Source organism: Gopherus flavomarginatus, chromosome 11 (assembly GCF_025201925.1).
Source record: "Gopherus flavomarginatus isolate rGopFla2 chromosome 11, rGopFla2.mat.asm, whole genome shotgun sequence".
Lineage (NCBI taxonomy): Eukaryota > Metazoa > Chordata > Testudines > Testudinidae > Gopherus > Gopherus flavomarginatus.
Window position 1 is genome coordinate 52,160,805 of NC_066627.1, and position 15,816 is coordinate 52,176,620.

At 54.2% G+C, this 15,816-nt stretch overlaps 2 protein-coding genes across 3 annotated transcripts in view; both read left to right on the forward strand.

The window, feature by feature from the left end:
- The window catches only part of LOC127031020 (uncharacterized), a 217,037-nt gene that overhangs the window by 101,573 nt on the left and 99,648 nt on the right, over window positions 1–15,816 (forward strand). The window lies entirely within an intron of this gene.
- Window positions 837–15,549, forward strand: LOC127031047 (waprin-Phi1-like). The gene is made up of 4 exons (XM_050917759.1): window positions 837–1,104; window positions 1,370–1,504; window positions 13,432–13,585; window positions 15,358–15,549. The coding sequence occupies exons 1-3, from the start codon at window positions 1,017–1,019 to the stop codon at window positions 13,581–13,583; spliced, it is 375 nt and encodes a 124-aa protein (XP_050773716.1). The 5' UTR covers window positions 837–1,016; the 3' UTR covers window positions 13,584–13,585; window positions 15,358–15,549.

A 15,816-nucleotide genomic window follows, 5' to 3' on the forward strand; every position in this document is an offset into this window, starting at 1 on the left:
CGTTTCTATGGGGGTTGCTAAGGGATCAGTTCTAGGCCCCATGCCATTCAGCATTTCCCTCAGTTACCTCCCTCTCTGGCGAGAAACTCCCAGGTATTACAGGGCTGGTTAATCTGGTGGGGAACGGCAGAACAGGAGCCAGGGGCTGGAAGTTAGATGGTCTAATCAGGCATAAGTCAAAAACTGTTAACAGTGCAGGCAGCGATCTGCCACGGGATCAAACTCCCCAGGGAAACATGGAATCTCCTTCTCTTGGTGCTTCTCGTGCAGGCTGGAGCCTTTCTGGGAGGTCTTTAGTCAAACACAGGTGATTGGGCTCAGCACTGGTGGGCCAGGAGAAATTCAGTGGCCTGTGAGCTACAGGAGGTCAGATTGGATGATCTAAGGGTTTCTTTTGGCCTTAAGTTCTGTGACTCTATGAAATCACAGTCCTTGGGTTCCTGTGTCCAGCCTGCTGCAGTTTGGGGGGACCCAGGCTGCTCCTGCTGCCCCTGTTCTCAGACACTGAGCCGTCCGCCATGAGGGGCACACTCAGCAATGCACGGAGCAGAGCACATTCAGCCAGCGATTCTCCCACTCACCAGGACGCAGCAGCCCCTCAGATGTGCCACTCACAGAAACACCCCCGGGGGAGCTGCAAACCCCAGCTCCTTCCAAGAAACCTGCATAAGAAGCAAGTTCATGAATCACCCTGGCCCCACCTGTCTGAAGGCCAGCGGTGGCCATGGGAGGCTGTCCGGGAGCTGCAGCAGCTTGCTGTCAGCCCGCCCACTGTGTGCTCCAGAAGATGCTGGGTCCCTTCTGAGCTCTCACTTCCCGGTTCGCAGGCGGGCCAGAGCAGATACCTGATACCCGCGGATTGTGCAATGGAATGAAGAGGGAGCGCGACTCTCCCGTTCTCTCTAAATCACCTGGGAACCAGTCCCCTCCCTCCCCAGCTGCAGCCCCACCTGTGGGAAAGCTTAAAGCCCAGCCTGGGTAGGTCCGGACAGTCGGAGCCGGCTCCCCACTGCACCATGGTGAAGTCCAGCAGCATCGTCCTCCTGGTGGGGCTCCTGGCTCTCTGGGCCGAGCTGCCGTCTGCAGCTGGCCAGAACATTACCAGTGAGTAGGAACACCGCGCCCCCGCCCACGTCCTGCCTATGTACGCAGCCCTTCGGCTGGAGGGACCCCCCGGGGGAGGGGGGTTGTGCAGCGAGAGCCAGGACCTGGCCCCACACCCTCTAGCTTTCGGGTGTGCCAAGGCCTCTCACCTTGAACAATGCTCTCGGGGACAGGGGATACATTTGCTGCCCTCCTGGCCCACAGCCTGACCCTCTCCCTGGGACCAGTGTGACCCTGGCTACACCGTGGGCCTTTCCCGTTTCAGAGAAAGAGGGTGTGTGCCCAGACACAGTGGTGGAGGCGGCTAACTGCACAGAGGAATGCCAGGCCGACAGCGACTGCGAGGAGAACCTCAAGTGCTGCCAGACGGGCTGTGGATGGTCCTGTCAGATCCCCAACGGTAACGTGCCCCTTTAGGGCTCCTGCGTGTCGCCCAGCCCACTGTGTCCCGGCTGCTGCCCTGCCCAGGGGCTCCTGCCTGGGAGCACTTTGAACTAGGCTCCGTCTTGCACTGCCAGATGTGTGCAGTGGCCAGAATGTGCTGAAGCAGCAGGTGGTGCAGGCGGGGGGTGTGAAGGGAGCAAGTGACGTCTCTTCGACATGCAGGGATTGCCGTCTGCAGGTCAGCTCCACCGGGCTGGGCTTCTGGTCAAAACCGACATTGCACCTGTACTAAGTGGTGGTACCCGCATGCCCTTGGTGCAGGGAGGGTCCCCACCATGCCGGGCACTGCACGGTTCCTGAGCTGGGGCCCCGGGTGGGGGCTACGCCGGGCGTTGCACGGTTCCTGAGCTGGGGCCCCGGGTGGGGGCTTCGCCGGGTGCTGCACGGTTCCTGAGCTGGGGCCCCGGGTGGGGGCTACGCCGGGCGCTGCACGGTTCCTGAGCTGGGGCCCTGGGTGGCGGCTGCACCGGGCACTGCACGGTTCCTGAGCTGGGGCCCCGGGTTCGGGCTGCACCGGGCGCTGCACGGTTCCTGAGCTGGGGCCCTGGGTGGGGGCTATGCCGGGCGCTGCACGGTTCCTGAGCTGGGGCCCCGGGTGGGGGCTGCACCGGGCGCTGCACGGTTCCTGAGCTGGGGCCCCGGGTTGAGGCTGCACCGGGCACTGCACAGTTCGTAAGCTGGGGCCCCGGGTGAGGGCTGCGCCGGGCGCTGCACGGTTCCTGAGCTGGGGCCCCGGGTGGGGGCTGCACCGGGCGCTGCACGGTTCCTGAGCTGGGGCCCTGGGTGGCGGCTGCACCGGGCACTGCACGGTTCCTGAGCTGGGGCCCCGGGTTCGGGCTGCACCGGGCGCTGCACGGTTCCTGAGCCGGGGCCCCGGGTGGAGGCTGCACCGGGCGCTGCACGGTTCCTGAGCTGGGGCCCCGGGTGGAGGCTGCACCGGGCGCTGCACGGTTCCTGAGCTGGGGCCCCGGGTGGCGGCTGCACCGGGCGCTGCACGGTTCCTGAGCTGGGGCCCCGGGTGGGGGCTGCACCGGGCGCTGCACGGTTCCTGAGCTTGGGCCCCGGGTGGGGGCTGCACCGGGCGCTGCACGGTTCCTGAGCTGGGGCCCCGGGTGGGGGCTGCACCGGGCGCTGCACGGTTCCTGAGCTGGGGCCCCGGGTTGAGGCTGCACCGGGCACTGCACAGTTCGTAAGCTGGGGCCCCGGGTGAGGGCTGCGCCGGGCGCTGCACGGTTCCTGAGCTGGGGCCCCGGGTGGGGGCTGCACCGGGCGCTGCACGGTTCCTGAGCTGGGGCCCTGGGTGGCGGCTGCACCGGGCACTGCACGGTTCCTGAGCTGGGGCCCCGGGTTCGGGCTGCACCGGGCGCTGCACGGTTCCTGAGCTGGGGCCCCGGGTGGAGGCTGCACCAGACACTGCACGGTTCCTGAGCTGGGGCCCCGGGTGGGGGCTGCACCAGACACTGCACGGTTCCTGAGCTGGGGCCCCGGGGGGGGGCTGCACCGGGCGCTGCACGGTTCCTGAGCTTGGGCCCCGGGTGAGGGCTGCACCGGGCGCTGCACGGTTCCTGAGCTGGGGCCCCGGGTGGGGGCTGCACCGGGCGCTGCACGGTTCCTGAGCTGGGGCCCCGGGTTGAGGCTGCACCGGGCACTGCACAGTTCGTAAGCTGGGGCCCCGGGTGAGGGCTGCGCCGGGCGCTGCACGGTTCCTGAGCTGGGGCCCCGGGTGGGGGCTGCACCGGGCGCTGCACGGTTCCTGAGCTGGGGCCCTGGGTGGCGGCTGCACCGGGCACTGCACGGTTCCTGAGCTGGGGCCCCGGGTTCGGGCTGCACCGGGCGCTGCACGGTTCCTGAGCTGGGGCCCCGGGTGGAGGCTGCACCAGACACTGCACGGTTCCTGAGCTGGGGCCCCGGGTGGGGGCTGCACCAGACACTGCACGGTTCCTGAGCTGGGGCCCCGGGTGGGGGCTGCACCGGGCGCTGCACGGTTCCTGAGCTTGGGCCCCGGGTGAGGGCTGCACCGGGCGCTGCACGGTTCCTGAGCTGGGGCCCCGGGTGAGGGCTGCACCAGACACTGCACGGTTCCTAAGCTGGGGCCCCGGGTGAGGGCTGCACCAGACACTGCACGGTTCCTAAGCTGGGGCCCTGGATGAGGGCTGCACTGGGCGCTGCATGGTTCCTGAGCTGGGGCCCCGGGGTGGGGCTGCACCAGGCACTGCACAGTTCCTAAGCTGGGGCCCCGGGTGAGGGCTGCACTGGGCGCTGCACGGTTCCTGAGCTGGGGCCCCGGGTCGGGGCTGCGCCGCTGCACGGTTCCTGAGCTGGGGCCCCAGGTGGGAGCTGCTCCAGGTAGCTAATGTAACACTGATTGTTAAAAAAGGCTCCAGAGGTGATCCTGGCAATTACAGGCCAGTGACCCTAACTTCAGTACTGGGCAAATTGGTTGAAACTATAGTAAAGAACAGAATTATCGGACTCATAGATGAACATGAATTTGTGAGGAAGAGTCAACACAGATTTTGTAAGGGGAAATCATGCCTCACCAAGCTATTACAATAATTTGAGGGCGTCAAGAAACATGTGGAAACGGAATGATCCAGTGGATATAGTGTGTTTAGGTTTTCAGAAAGCCTTTGACAAGGTCCTTCCCCAAAGGCTCTTATACAAAGTAAGTTGTCATGGGATAAAAGGGAAGGTTCTTTCCTGGACCAGTAACTGGTTAAAGACAGGAAACAAAGGATGGGAATAAATGGTCAGTTTTCACAGTGGAGAGGTAAATAGTGGGGTCCCACAGGGCTCTGTACTGGGACCATAAATGAACTGGGAAAAGGGGTAAACAGTGAGGTGGCAAAGTTTGTGGATGATACAAAGTTCTTGAAGAGAGTGAAGTCAAAAGCAGACTGCGAAGAGCTACAACGGATCTCGCAAAAAGTGGCAGATGAAATTCAACGTTGATAAATGCAAAGTAATGCACATTGGAAAACATCATCCCAACTAGACTGATGGGGCCTGAATTAGCTGTTACCACTCAATGTGCAGCGGCAGTCAAAAAAGTGAACAACGTTAGGATCCATTCGGAAAGGGACAGTAAATATCATGATGCCACAATATAAATCCCTGGTTCGCCCACATCTTGAATACTGCATGCAGTTCTGGTCACCCCATCTTAAAAAAGAGAGATTAAAACTGGAAAAGGTTCAGAAAATGGCAACAAAAGTGATTGGGGTATAGAACAGCTTCGAGTATGAGAGATTACAAAGCCTGGGACCATTCAGCTCGGAAAAGAGACGACTAGGGGGGATGTGATGGAGATCTATAACATCATGACTGGGGTGGAGAAAATGAAGTGTAATTTACTTTTTCATATAACACAAGAACCAGGATCACCCAATGAAATTAACAGGCAGCAGGTTTAAAACAAACACAAGGAAGTATTTCATCACCCAACGCACAGTCAGCCTGTGGAACTCGTTGACAGGGGATGTTGTGGAGGCCAGAAGTATAACTGGGTTCAGCAAAGAATTAGCTACGTTCCTGGAGGCCAGGTCTATCAATGGCTATTAGCCAAGATGGTCAAGGATGCAACCCCACGCTCTGGGTGTCCCTAAGTCTCTGATTGTCAGAAGCGGGGAGTAGATGACAGGGGATGGATCACTCGATAACTGCCCTGTTCTGTTCATTGCCTCTGAAGTATCTGTCACTGGCTATTGTCGGAAGCCAGGATACTGGGCTAGATGGACATTGGTCTGACCCACTATGGCCGTTCTGATGTTCTTCTTAGGTGGGGCACAGATTCAGGCAGACAGGCATGTCTGAAGGCAATTTGTATTCTCTTGCAAAGAAATGCACGGTCCCATGTTCCCAGGCCCCCTTCTGCCCCCCATGATTTGCAGTTATTCTGAGCAGAAGTTGCCCAGAGTTTGCTCAGTTTTGAGCCCAGTTTGGCTGGGAAGCAGACTGCAGCCTGGGCTCGGGCTCTGCTGTCACTTACACGCCTGTGCAGCATGGGGGCAGGAGGGCCTCAGTGAGGTGAGTGGAGTTACAGTGCTGTTAAACTAGTCTGAGACCCCCAGTCAGGCCCTACAGAGCCATGCATGCAATGTGCCAGGCTGACTGCTCAGTTCCAGTGGGCACAGGGCAGCTGCACTTTGCCCTACATGCTCTGGAAGCTGTGGCAGGCAGCCCCATGCCCCATGGGGAGGCAGGGAGCCCTTGTGCTCTGCCTGTCAGTCACCACAGCAGGCCAAGGAGAGTCAGGAACCGCTTATACCTGCTCCTCCAACCTCCAGCTCCTTCAGAGCACCCCAGCAAACTGTGCAGCCTCCTTCCAGCCAAAGGGAGCCCAGCAGGGACGTGTTTGGGCTTCAGGAAACCAGGAGTCCCTTCTCCCCAAGCCCATGTATATTGCTCTCTGCACCGCTGTGAGACTCGGTCCCGTCTCCAGGCTGGAGACACACAATGCTGGTGAGCCACTGATTACAGTGGATGAGAAGCTGGATATGAGTCAGCAGTGCGCTCTTGTTGCCAAGAAGGACAAACGGCATTTTGGGCTGTATAAGTAGGGGCATTGCCAGCAGATTGAGGGAAGTGATTGTTCCCCTCTACTTGGCACTGGTGAGGCCACACCTGGAGTATTGCATCCAGTTTTGGTCCCTGCACTACAGAAAGGATGTGGACAAATTGGAAAGTCAAGTGGAGGGCAACAAAAATGATTAGGGGGCTGGAGCACATGACTTATGAGGAGAGGCTGAGGGAACTGGGGTTATTTAGTCTGCAGAAGAGAAGAGTGAGAGGGGATTTGATAGATGCTTTCAACCACCTGAAGGGGGGTTCCAAAGAGGATGGAGCTCAGCTGTTCTCAGTGGTGGCAGATAACAGAACAAGTAGTAATGGTCTCAAGTTGCAGTAGAGGAGGTCTAGGTTGGATATTGGGAAACACTATTTCACTAGGAGGGTGGTGAAGCACTGGAATGGGTTACCTAGGGAGGTGGTGGAATCTCCATCCTTAGAGGTTTTTAAGACCCAGCTTGACAAAGCCCTGGCTGGGATGATTTAGTTGGGGATTGGTCCTGCTTTGAGCAGGAGGTTGGACTAGATGACTCCTGAGGTCCCTTCCAATGCTGAGATTCTATGATCCTATGAGAGCAATGCCTGAAGGCGAGGAATTGCCATGAGCCAGGAGGGATCAGGATGGTCCCTTCTGACATTAAAGTCAATGAGTCTGTAAGAAAGGGAACACTCAAGCTACTTGCCTTGCTAGGGAAAGCTTCTGCCTGAGGATAATCCCCAGAGAGAGGAGAGTCCTGCCTAGGGGCCAGCAGGGACATGGAGTGGGCTGTTATGCTTATAAGAAGCACACAGGATCTTTTTCAGGGGAAAAGGCAACGCACCATGTTTACTGAGCATGAGTGAGGAGCTGGGCTCTGTCGGTCGCGATCCGATGCACTGAGGCTTTGCAGGACTGAACCCAGAGTTCTATGGCAAAACATGCCAGCTTTAGACTTGTACATTCCCACGTTAGTCTATGGATTTTGCAATCCTGGGATCGTTAGTCCTTAAGTGGAGTTCATCTTGGGGTTTTCCGCTGTTATCTCTTATTTGTTGTCTTGCCGTAGGGGTGTTTGCCTCACCTTTGAGGTTGTCAATGCTGCTAACTCGTTTAGCATCAGATACAATGGATGTTTTCTGATTGTTTCCTGCTGTCTCTCCAAGTATCTCACTTCTTCTTGACCATGTGGACACTTGGGATGGCTTTCACACTCATCCTGAACCATGCACACCTCTTTACTCACCCCAAACAATTGTACAGAGAATTTCAGACAGGATTCCATTTTAGAAAGGGTTAGGTTACTAAAGGGATTACAAAAGAACCTTACACAACTTTCTCTGCCATGCAGATAAGAAACAAGACCTTATAGCAAATACTGTAGTGAAAACGTTTCCTAAAACAAAAGGTGACCAGAATCAGCCATAAGGACTGGTCTGGTCTGTTCCTGCCTTAACATCAGTTCAGACACAGGCAGCCTGGCTGATGCGTTTCTATCAATGATCCCTTAGGCCATTCCTTTCTGCTGTTCAAAAAGGGTGGCTGGCAGGATAGGGTCAAATCCTCCATCAATAGATCTAATACGTGCTACAGTATTATTTCCCTCATTCGAAACGATCCAAAATACAAACAAAATCCTACTACTGCATATCCCCCATTGACCCCTCAAGAACAATTCTTGACTGGCTTTATTTTATACAATTGTTTCATAGCAAGCAATATACTGAGAGACAATTTGAGCTTGTGGTTGTAATTTAACAAACGTTCTCTTCATCCGACAGCACATACAACACATTCCTAGCAAGCAAACACAGGACAATATTAACACAACTAGCAATGGGTGGAACATAACAGACAATATGCCCTTAAATGTTGTACCAGTGCTAGGCTGTCAGCTCTTTTTCAGACTTAGCAATTTTTAGTATGTCTCTATTTGCATGTAATATTTGAATGACACACTTCCCTATATCCCTCTGTGTCTGTTGTAAAAACTGAGCCACTTTGTTTCTAACAACAAGTGATCAGTTAGATTGTGCCAATCCAGGCCATGGGTAACAGAGAAATTAACCAGGGTACCTGTTATAAAGCTCTGTGCTGCTTCTATCTTTGGTACATAATACATGTGATTGCTAGTATATGATACACAGGCAAGACATCTACATTCATCCACTGGGGGTTGGCTAATACTTTCATCCTCCCAAAATACTGTTTCCCAGGATGTAACACATGCATATTGTCCATTGTACAAAACACGTCACATTTTCTAGTTCGTCCCATACACATGTTCCCAATGATGTGTCCTTGCTGCATGGCTCTGTGGTGACAGGTAGAAACAAGCACACCCATTTCTGAGGGCTCCACTCCATACGCCCTCGGGTGTCCAATAATTTCTCCTTGTTCCCAGCCCACTGACTCATAACCCGGGGTAGCCAAAAGGTCAGTTTGGGAAGCTGGCTCATTTTCCATATTTCTGTCTCCACAGACTGTTGATGAGCAATTTTAACAATAACTTCACCTAATAACAAATCAGGCTTAACCATGCTGAAAACATAATGCCTCCATTCATATTTGTAGGTGTCAAACAAGGACCTCGTCCATTGTTTTATAAAGATGCGTTAATACCCGAACATTCCCAGATATCACCCAAAACATTTCGTGTCCAAGTGATGCACCTCAGTACATCCTATGTTCAAGACAGTTTTATTCCCTAACACTATTTGTTGTTATACAGCGGCCAGGAGGTGGTGTTTTGCCACCGCCATATATTCCATGTTGCTTTTAGGTTTCCCAGACCCAGTTGTACCAAGTCCACAGTAATATCTGCCTGCTTGTGAATGAGACTCTCATGCAGTTGTGACAAGGAACTTAACTTATTTTTAATTACCTCCAGGTCTCTAGGATTTATAATCCCTGCTCCCAAACCAATCCCTCCTAATATGGTGTTTGCTACCTGAGGATGTTTCCCTGTGAAAGAGACTGGCATGTCTTGACCTCCACCCTTCTGCAACGTTGGCTTCTGTAAATACAGTTAAAATGCTTGTTCATCCTTTTCTGCCTAATGCAGTAGGGGGGCTTGGGCTTATCTATAGCACAATACACAACAATGCTAGCAACAAAACAACACAAGATAAAACACAAAACACAATGTTTGTCACAACAGTAGATCCATGGTATTCTGAGCTGCTCTTCAGCTGGTACCAGCTTTTCCTGATTTTATGAAAGACAAAAAGAACATGTTTCTACCCCTTTTGGGGTGGCAAGTTATTGCTTAAAATATCCCTTTCTTTTACAAACACGCTTGCTGATTGCAGGCAAAACAGAGGAATTACCCCCAGGCTTTCCTGGGGGTTTGTTCTATAGGCAGGCCAAGTTTCAATGGCTTCTGCCTTTTAAAGGTTTAGGGAAAATTATCCTACTGCTCAGTTGTTACATTCATGGGGTAATGTACCTCAGTTTCCATTCTTATACAGCAGACCAAGTTTATAATGTTTTTTCTGCTGTGCTAATCATTAAGTTTATTCACAGGCAATAGCTGAGAAGCATCATTACCATATGACCTTAAAGTTGTGTTTGGTTTTTTTTCAAAAATCATACACACATTGTTATAGGGGGGTATTTATTAACATTAAATGTATCCCAATGTTTAATATTAACAATAACATTAGCATCAAACCTATTAAAGGTATCTTGTTATACCATGAATTATATCCTTGGGCTTTTGGTGAATTAAAAGGTAGGAGTGTCATGTGTATAAGCAGAACCCTTTTTGTACCTGTCTGCAGATTTCAGCACTGCATATGGCATTCTTCTACTTAGGGTTAACCAGTCCCTCTCTTATTCTTAGGTTTGACTCCTTTTTCCGCCTTCCTCTGGAGGGTCAGAATTTGAGCATTTGGGTTTCAGGTAGTTTGTTTGTTTGCAAACCAGGTATGTCCTTTATCTGCGGCTCCTTTGTGCTGCCTTTATGGGCAGTTCTCTCCTTCCTCTATCAGCTAGGTAATTTGCACTAACACAGACGCTTTCTGGTTTGCTTTTGGATCCAAAGCCATCAGCAGAGCTGAGAGACTAGGGACACAACCAACTTCCACCAGACTTTTGATTTCTTTCCACTTTCAGTTCCTGCTTCCAAAACACCCAGTGATCTGAAAAAGAAAACACAACCTATGGTGGCTCCTTTTGGGGCCCTAAGAGGATTTTAAATCAGTAGGATGATATGTTTGCATTGCTTTCACCCCTACTGCAATATACACTGCACATGTCCTGGAAAAATGCACATTCCTTCCATCGTTTAACGTCTGTAACTTTATATTAGTCATATCCATTTGTACATGAGGTGTAACTGTTTCTTTTGTGTTCCAAGACTTTTCATGTACCTTTCTCAAAGTGACAGTCTGATTACACAGAGCCGCCTTAAAGCTTGGTGTTCCTAATGCTGCTTTTTTGGTTTTGTGCACCTCCCCCTGCTGTTGCTCTAGAGGGGCACTGTCTTTTTTCATTTCTTATTCTTTTACTACAGCTCTTATCTGCTATTTTGTTACCAAACAAGAAGTCCAGACTCTCTTCCCATCCTCCTGGCTTTCACTGCCCTGCTGCGGTCACAGCTTTGGTCTTTGAAAAGATATTGAACGTTATAAAGCATTGAGGTACCTTAAGAGTTAAATGCTAAATACCAAAGACAAACAACACCAGTTACCTGCATGTGACAAAAAGTCGGTCAGTTTTGCTACTTTGAATGAAAGATTCAAATGGATTTTTAGTGGGATTATTTAAAAGTAAAACAAAACCTACAAACCAAGAGTTTTACAACCCAGGAGTGTTGATGTAGATCCTTAAAACCTCACCTGTTTACACAATAGATTTACACACTCACACAGGTACATACACACTCTTTTTTTAACATCCTCTTCCGCTGCTTTCATTTTCACACAGCTGTACACAGATCACAGCTTTGGTTATACACTTAGGGCAGCTAAGTTCCAATAGAAACTCCTCATGTTCTTTTAGCAAATTTGACTGAATTGTTCATAGTCAAATGATTTAAATCAGATTGTCTCTTTGCCTGGCTTATTTACAGACATTCCTCTGGAAAAGGGCCCATTTCCCCTTCAGAATGGCTGCAAAGAAACCAAGAATTCTCTTTCTCTAACACTTTTCCTTTTTAACGCTTTCACAATGTTTAACTGCTTAATTCCCACTGCCTCTGCAGAGTTAACTTCTCACTCTCTTTACTTCAGTCCCAAACGGACTCCTTCATCAGCCCAGATTTCACCATTCCCATATTGTCCCAGGGATCTGAATTCTCCAGGCCTGGACTTACTGCTTCCCTTATTCCTGCCACTCTGCCGCTCAGGGCTCCTAACCTGTTTTCCAATCTCGCTATCTGTTGCCTGCCTGCTTGTCTGGGCCTGATCCTGCTTTTCTCACTGAACCGTCCCTTCCCATGGGCATAGGCTTTGTCCAACTAACCAGTTAGCGAGGGGAGGCTCCTCAACTAGCCCCCACCCCTCGTGGTCTCTTTCCTTAAACAGTTCTCTCAAATTTGTGAAATTACAACATCTCACGCGCCTATATCCTTCAGAGTGAGGTCTTCCAGAAACCTGCTCCTTATGTGCCCACACTTGTGCTGGGATGTACACAACCCACAAAGTTTACACCCTCTAAAAACTCTGCCTGACAGAGCAGGAGGGGGGAACCCTAAGAGCCCAACCTTTTGGGCTTGATCCTGCTATGACCGAGGGTATATTCACCTGTGCAATTTTTCCCTGACAGATGAGTGGGAGTGAGGACTCTAATCCTCCCCCTTATGGCCTGGCACCTCTTCGACTGGGGGGCTATATAGCTAGACAGTTTGTATATATCTTATCTGTATAGTTTTCCCCGACAGATGGGTCGGAGCGAGGACTCTAATCCTTCTCCTATTGTCCGGCACTTCTATGACCAGGGTGCACACACCTGACTGATGGATCACTTGGTATGGATGGGATACCTTTTAGCAGTATTTAGCAGTAATTTCAACAATCACAGTGCATGTTGTGACGAAGTGGGACTGTTCTTAATGTTTCCTCTGAATATTGTGCGGGTGCCTCAGTTTCCCCTGTGCATTTTTTAAGCCTCCACTGTGCATAAATGGCCGACACTTTGTATCCTGGCAACAAATGGCCAGGGCCCTTCCCCCTGCAAGGGGATGGCTAAAGGTGAACAAAGTGATCAGGTGACCTCCTGCCCCGGAAAGAGACAAAGGCCAGAAAGGAGGGACTGGGGGGGATTTCAGTTTGGAGCTGGCTGGGGACGGGAAGTGAGGGCACACGGGGTTGTCTGGCTAGCTGGGCCCCAGAATGGACCCAGCTGAGGGTACCGTTCTCTGTACCTACAAGCTCTGTTTTAGACCCTGTTCCCGTCATCTAATAAACCTCTGTGTTACTGGCTGGCTGAGAGTCACGTCTGACTGCAAAGTGGGGGTGCAGGACCCTCTGGCTTCCCCAGGACCCCACTGGGGCAGACTTGCTGGGGGAAGCACACGGAGAGGCAGAGGATGCTGAATGCTCCAAGGAGAGACCCAGAAGGTGAAGACGTGTGAGCTTCTTGCCCCGAACAAGTCTGCTCCAAGGGAGAGGAGACTCCCCAAAGTCCTGCCTGGCTTGGTGGGGAGCAGTTCCAGAGCATCGCCTAGGGACTCCGTGACACGTCTTCCCCCTTTCGCAATTCTCTACCAAAAATGTTTTACTTATAAGAAGCACACGAGATCTTTTTTGGGGAAAAGGCAATACGCTGCATTTATTGAAAATACAACAGCGCACGCGCACACACACACACACACACCCCTCTCCAGATTGAGGAGCTGGGCTCGGTGTTTATTAGTCCTTAAGTGAAGTTAATCTTGGGCTTTTCTGCTGTTATCTCTGATTTGTTGTCTCGCCTTCCCCCCGCTGTAGGCTGACAGGTTAGTGCTCCGTCTCCGGGGGAGCTGGATTCTCTCCAGCGACAAGAGCACCCTGGTGGCCGTGTGGCTGGGCATTGTCACTCAGGCAGCACAGCAGCATCACGGCAGCGTTTTGTATAGACAGGCCCTGAGCGCTCCAGGTCTGACCCCAAGCACATGCATGTGCTCCCATGACTGGCTCCGTGCACAGGGCTGAGGCCGCTCACCAGCAAGGCAGGGGCACGTAAGGAGGCAGATTGGAAAGTGAGGCCCCTCGTCTCCTTTGCACAGAGCCCCTGAGCCAGGTTGCGCCCCTGGGATGCAGACACTTTCCTTTCAGAGCAGCGAGTCCCGTTCCTGATCCTGAGCCCAGGGGCCAGGGCCCCTCATGCGAAGCTCATACTGTCTCCTGCTGTTTCAGAGAAACCTGGCTCATGTCCAGTGGTGCAAGGTGGAATCCCCTTACTGGGCCTGTGCAAGAACCAATGCAAAGTGGACTCGCAATGCCAAGGGACCATGAAGTGCTGCATGAACGGCTGTCGCAAGCTGGCGTGTGTCCGCCCAAATTTCTAAAGGTGAGCATAGCAGTTCCTGGGGGGCGGGGTAGACAGCACAGCCCCTGTGTGATCTCCTGGGGGGCGGGGTAGATGGCACAGCCCCCGCGTGCGCTCCTGGGGGGCAGGGTAGATGGCACAGCCCCCGTGTGAGTTCCGGGGGGGTGGGCTAGATAGCAGTCCCCGTGTGCACTCCTGGGGGGCAGGGTAGATGGCACAGCCCCCGTGTGAGTTCCGGGGGGGTGGGCTAGATAGCAGTCCCCGCGTGCGCTCCAGGGGGGCGGGGTAGATAGCACAGCCCCCGCGTGTGCTCCTGAGGGGCGGGGTAGATAGCACAGCCCCCGCGTGCGCTCCTCGGGGGGTGAGGGGGTAGCACAACACCCATGTGCGCTCCTTGGGGGCGGGGTAGGTAGCACAGCCCCCGTGTGCTCCAGGAGGGTGGGGTGGGTGGCACAGCCCCCGTGTGCACTCCTGGGGGGCGGGCTAGTTAGCACAGCCCCCATGTGCTCCTGTTCGGAGTGGCAGTGTGGAGTGGGGGGGCTGGTCAGTGTTCCTCTAATTTTTCCCACCCACGTGCGGAATGAATGTTGTTATGTGACACATCCCCCCATTTGGTGCACAGAACAAAATTCTTGTGGCGGGGGTGGGGCCGAGGGGTTCAGAGTGTGGGCAGGGGCTCAGGGCTGGGGCAGAGGGTTGGGGGTACGGGGTGAGGGCTCTAAGGTGGGGCAGGTAGTGAGGAGTTTGGGGTGCGGGAGGGGGCTCTGGGGCTATAGTGGGGAGAGAGGACTCCCCCCAGCTCTCTCTCCCCACATCAACACCTGGGCTGGTGGAGGGAGAGGTCCTTTTGTCTGTCACGGCAGCTCCAGGGCTGGGGTCGCAGGATAGGCGCCCCTCCTCCAGCAGGTCCGGGTCGGCCCTGGGTTTCAGCCAGGGGAGGGGTGCTGTGGCAGGTCCGGACCGGGGCTGGGTTTGGCCTAGGGGAGGGGCACTTTAGCCATGACTGGGTTTGGGCCTGGCGGGGCTGCCCCGGCTGAGGCTGGGTTTGGGCTGACGTAGGGGTGCCCGGGCTGGTCTGGGTGCCCCTGCTGTTGCAGAGTGGGGGCCAGGGGAGGGGCGCCCCGGCTGTGGCTGGGTTTGGGCAGGGGTAGTTTGGGGCTGAGGGAGGGGCACCCCTCCCCAGGCCGTGCCAGGTCCTGACCTGCTGCATGGCCACACAGCTTACAGGGAACTTAGGTGGCAGGGCACCCCGTGCCCTGTCTCCCGTGCGTAGGTCTCATGGCCAGGCACTGCGGGGCCTCCTTTCTCACTGCACAGCTATGCGAGAAGCCCAGATGCTACGAGGATGGGCAGACAGCCAGACCTGGAGGGAGATCTCCCTTGTCCCCCCTCAGGTAGTCAGTGTCATTTGCCCCAGGGGGCCGGCCTGTCACTGGGGCGTTGCAGAGCCGGGACAATAGAGGCTGAGCCGGAGAACAAGGCTCTCCCCAATCCCAACCTAGCGCAAGGCGTCCCTGCGAGCAGGGCTGACCCTGCGAGCCCACCTCACCCTCAGGAGATCTCCGCCGGCCCCAGGGCTCAGCCTGGGACCAGGCTTCCGGCAGGGCTCTCCTACGCTGAATAGGGCACGTCAGCGCCCCCAAGACACAGCCTGTAGGCCAGCAGGGCCTGGCAGTGCCCAGGAGGCCATTCACTGTCAGCACCATTCTTGCACCCAGTGCTGATGGGGTGGGCAGGGAGCCCTGTTCACAGCCTGCTGCCTGCCGTCTCATTGCATGACCTTCCCTTTGCAGATGCCTCCTCGCTCTGCCCATCACCAGGCAAAGGGGGAGCGGCGCTCGGAAATGCCTGTTGCTCTGCACACGACTCCCAGTGCCCCAGCATGGAGCTGTCCTGCTCCCCAGCTCCCTGCCCAGGGCTCTCACAGACCAGCACATCCAGACTCCAGACTCTCCCCGACCCCAATAAAACAGCCTCGCCCTGCAGCTCTGGTGGTCTTGTCTGTATCTTCTCCAGCTTTTGGGCCAGGTACTTGGCCAGCTCTGGTCCTGTGCCCATGTTTCCCCCGGTACACCTGCCTCGCCCATAGGGCCAGGCGACCAGCTGGGCTCCAGTCCTGCACCCCTGCATCACCACAGACATTGCACATGTCCAAATCTCTGCTCACCAGCTCAGTCTGCACCATGCAGATGACTTGCAAAGTGGGTGCACGCCCAATTTACAGCTACACTCAGTTAGAGCTGGGCGCGCAC

Excerpts from the sequence above, each read along its gene's own strand:
- LOC127031047 (XM_050917759.1), top strand. The coding sequence starts at position 1,017 with ATGGTGAAGTCCAGCAGCATCGTCCTCCTGGTGGGGCTCCTGGCTCTC. Across the intron at positions 1,105-1,369 it reads AGCTGGCCAGAACATTACCA|AGAAAGAGGGTGTGTGCCCA; the intron begins GTGAGTAGGAAC and ends TTCCCGTTTCAG. Across the intron at positions 1,505-13,431 it reads GTCCTGTCAGATCCCCAACG|AGAAACCTGGCTCATGTCCA; the intron begins GTAACGTGCCCC and ends CTGCTGTTTCAG.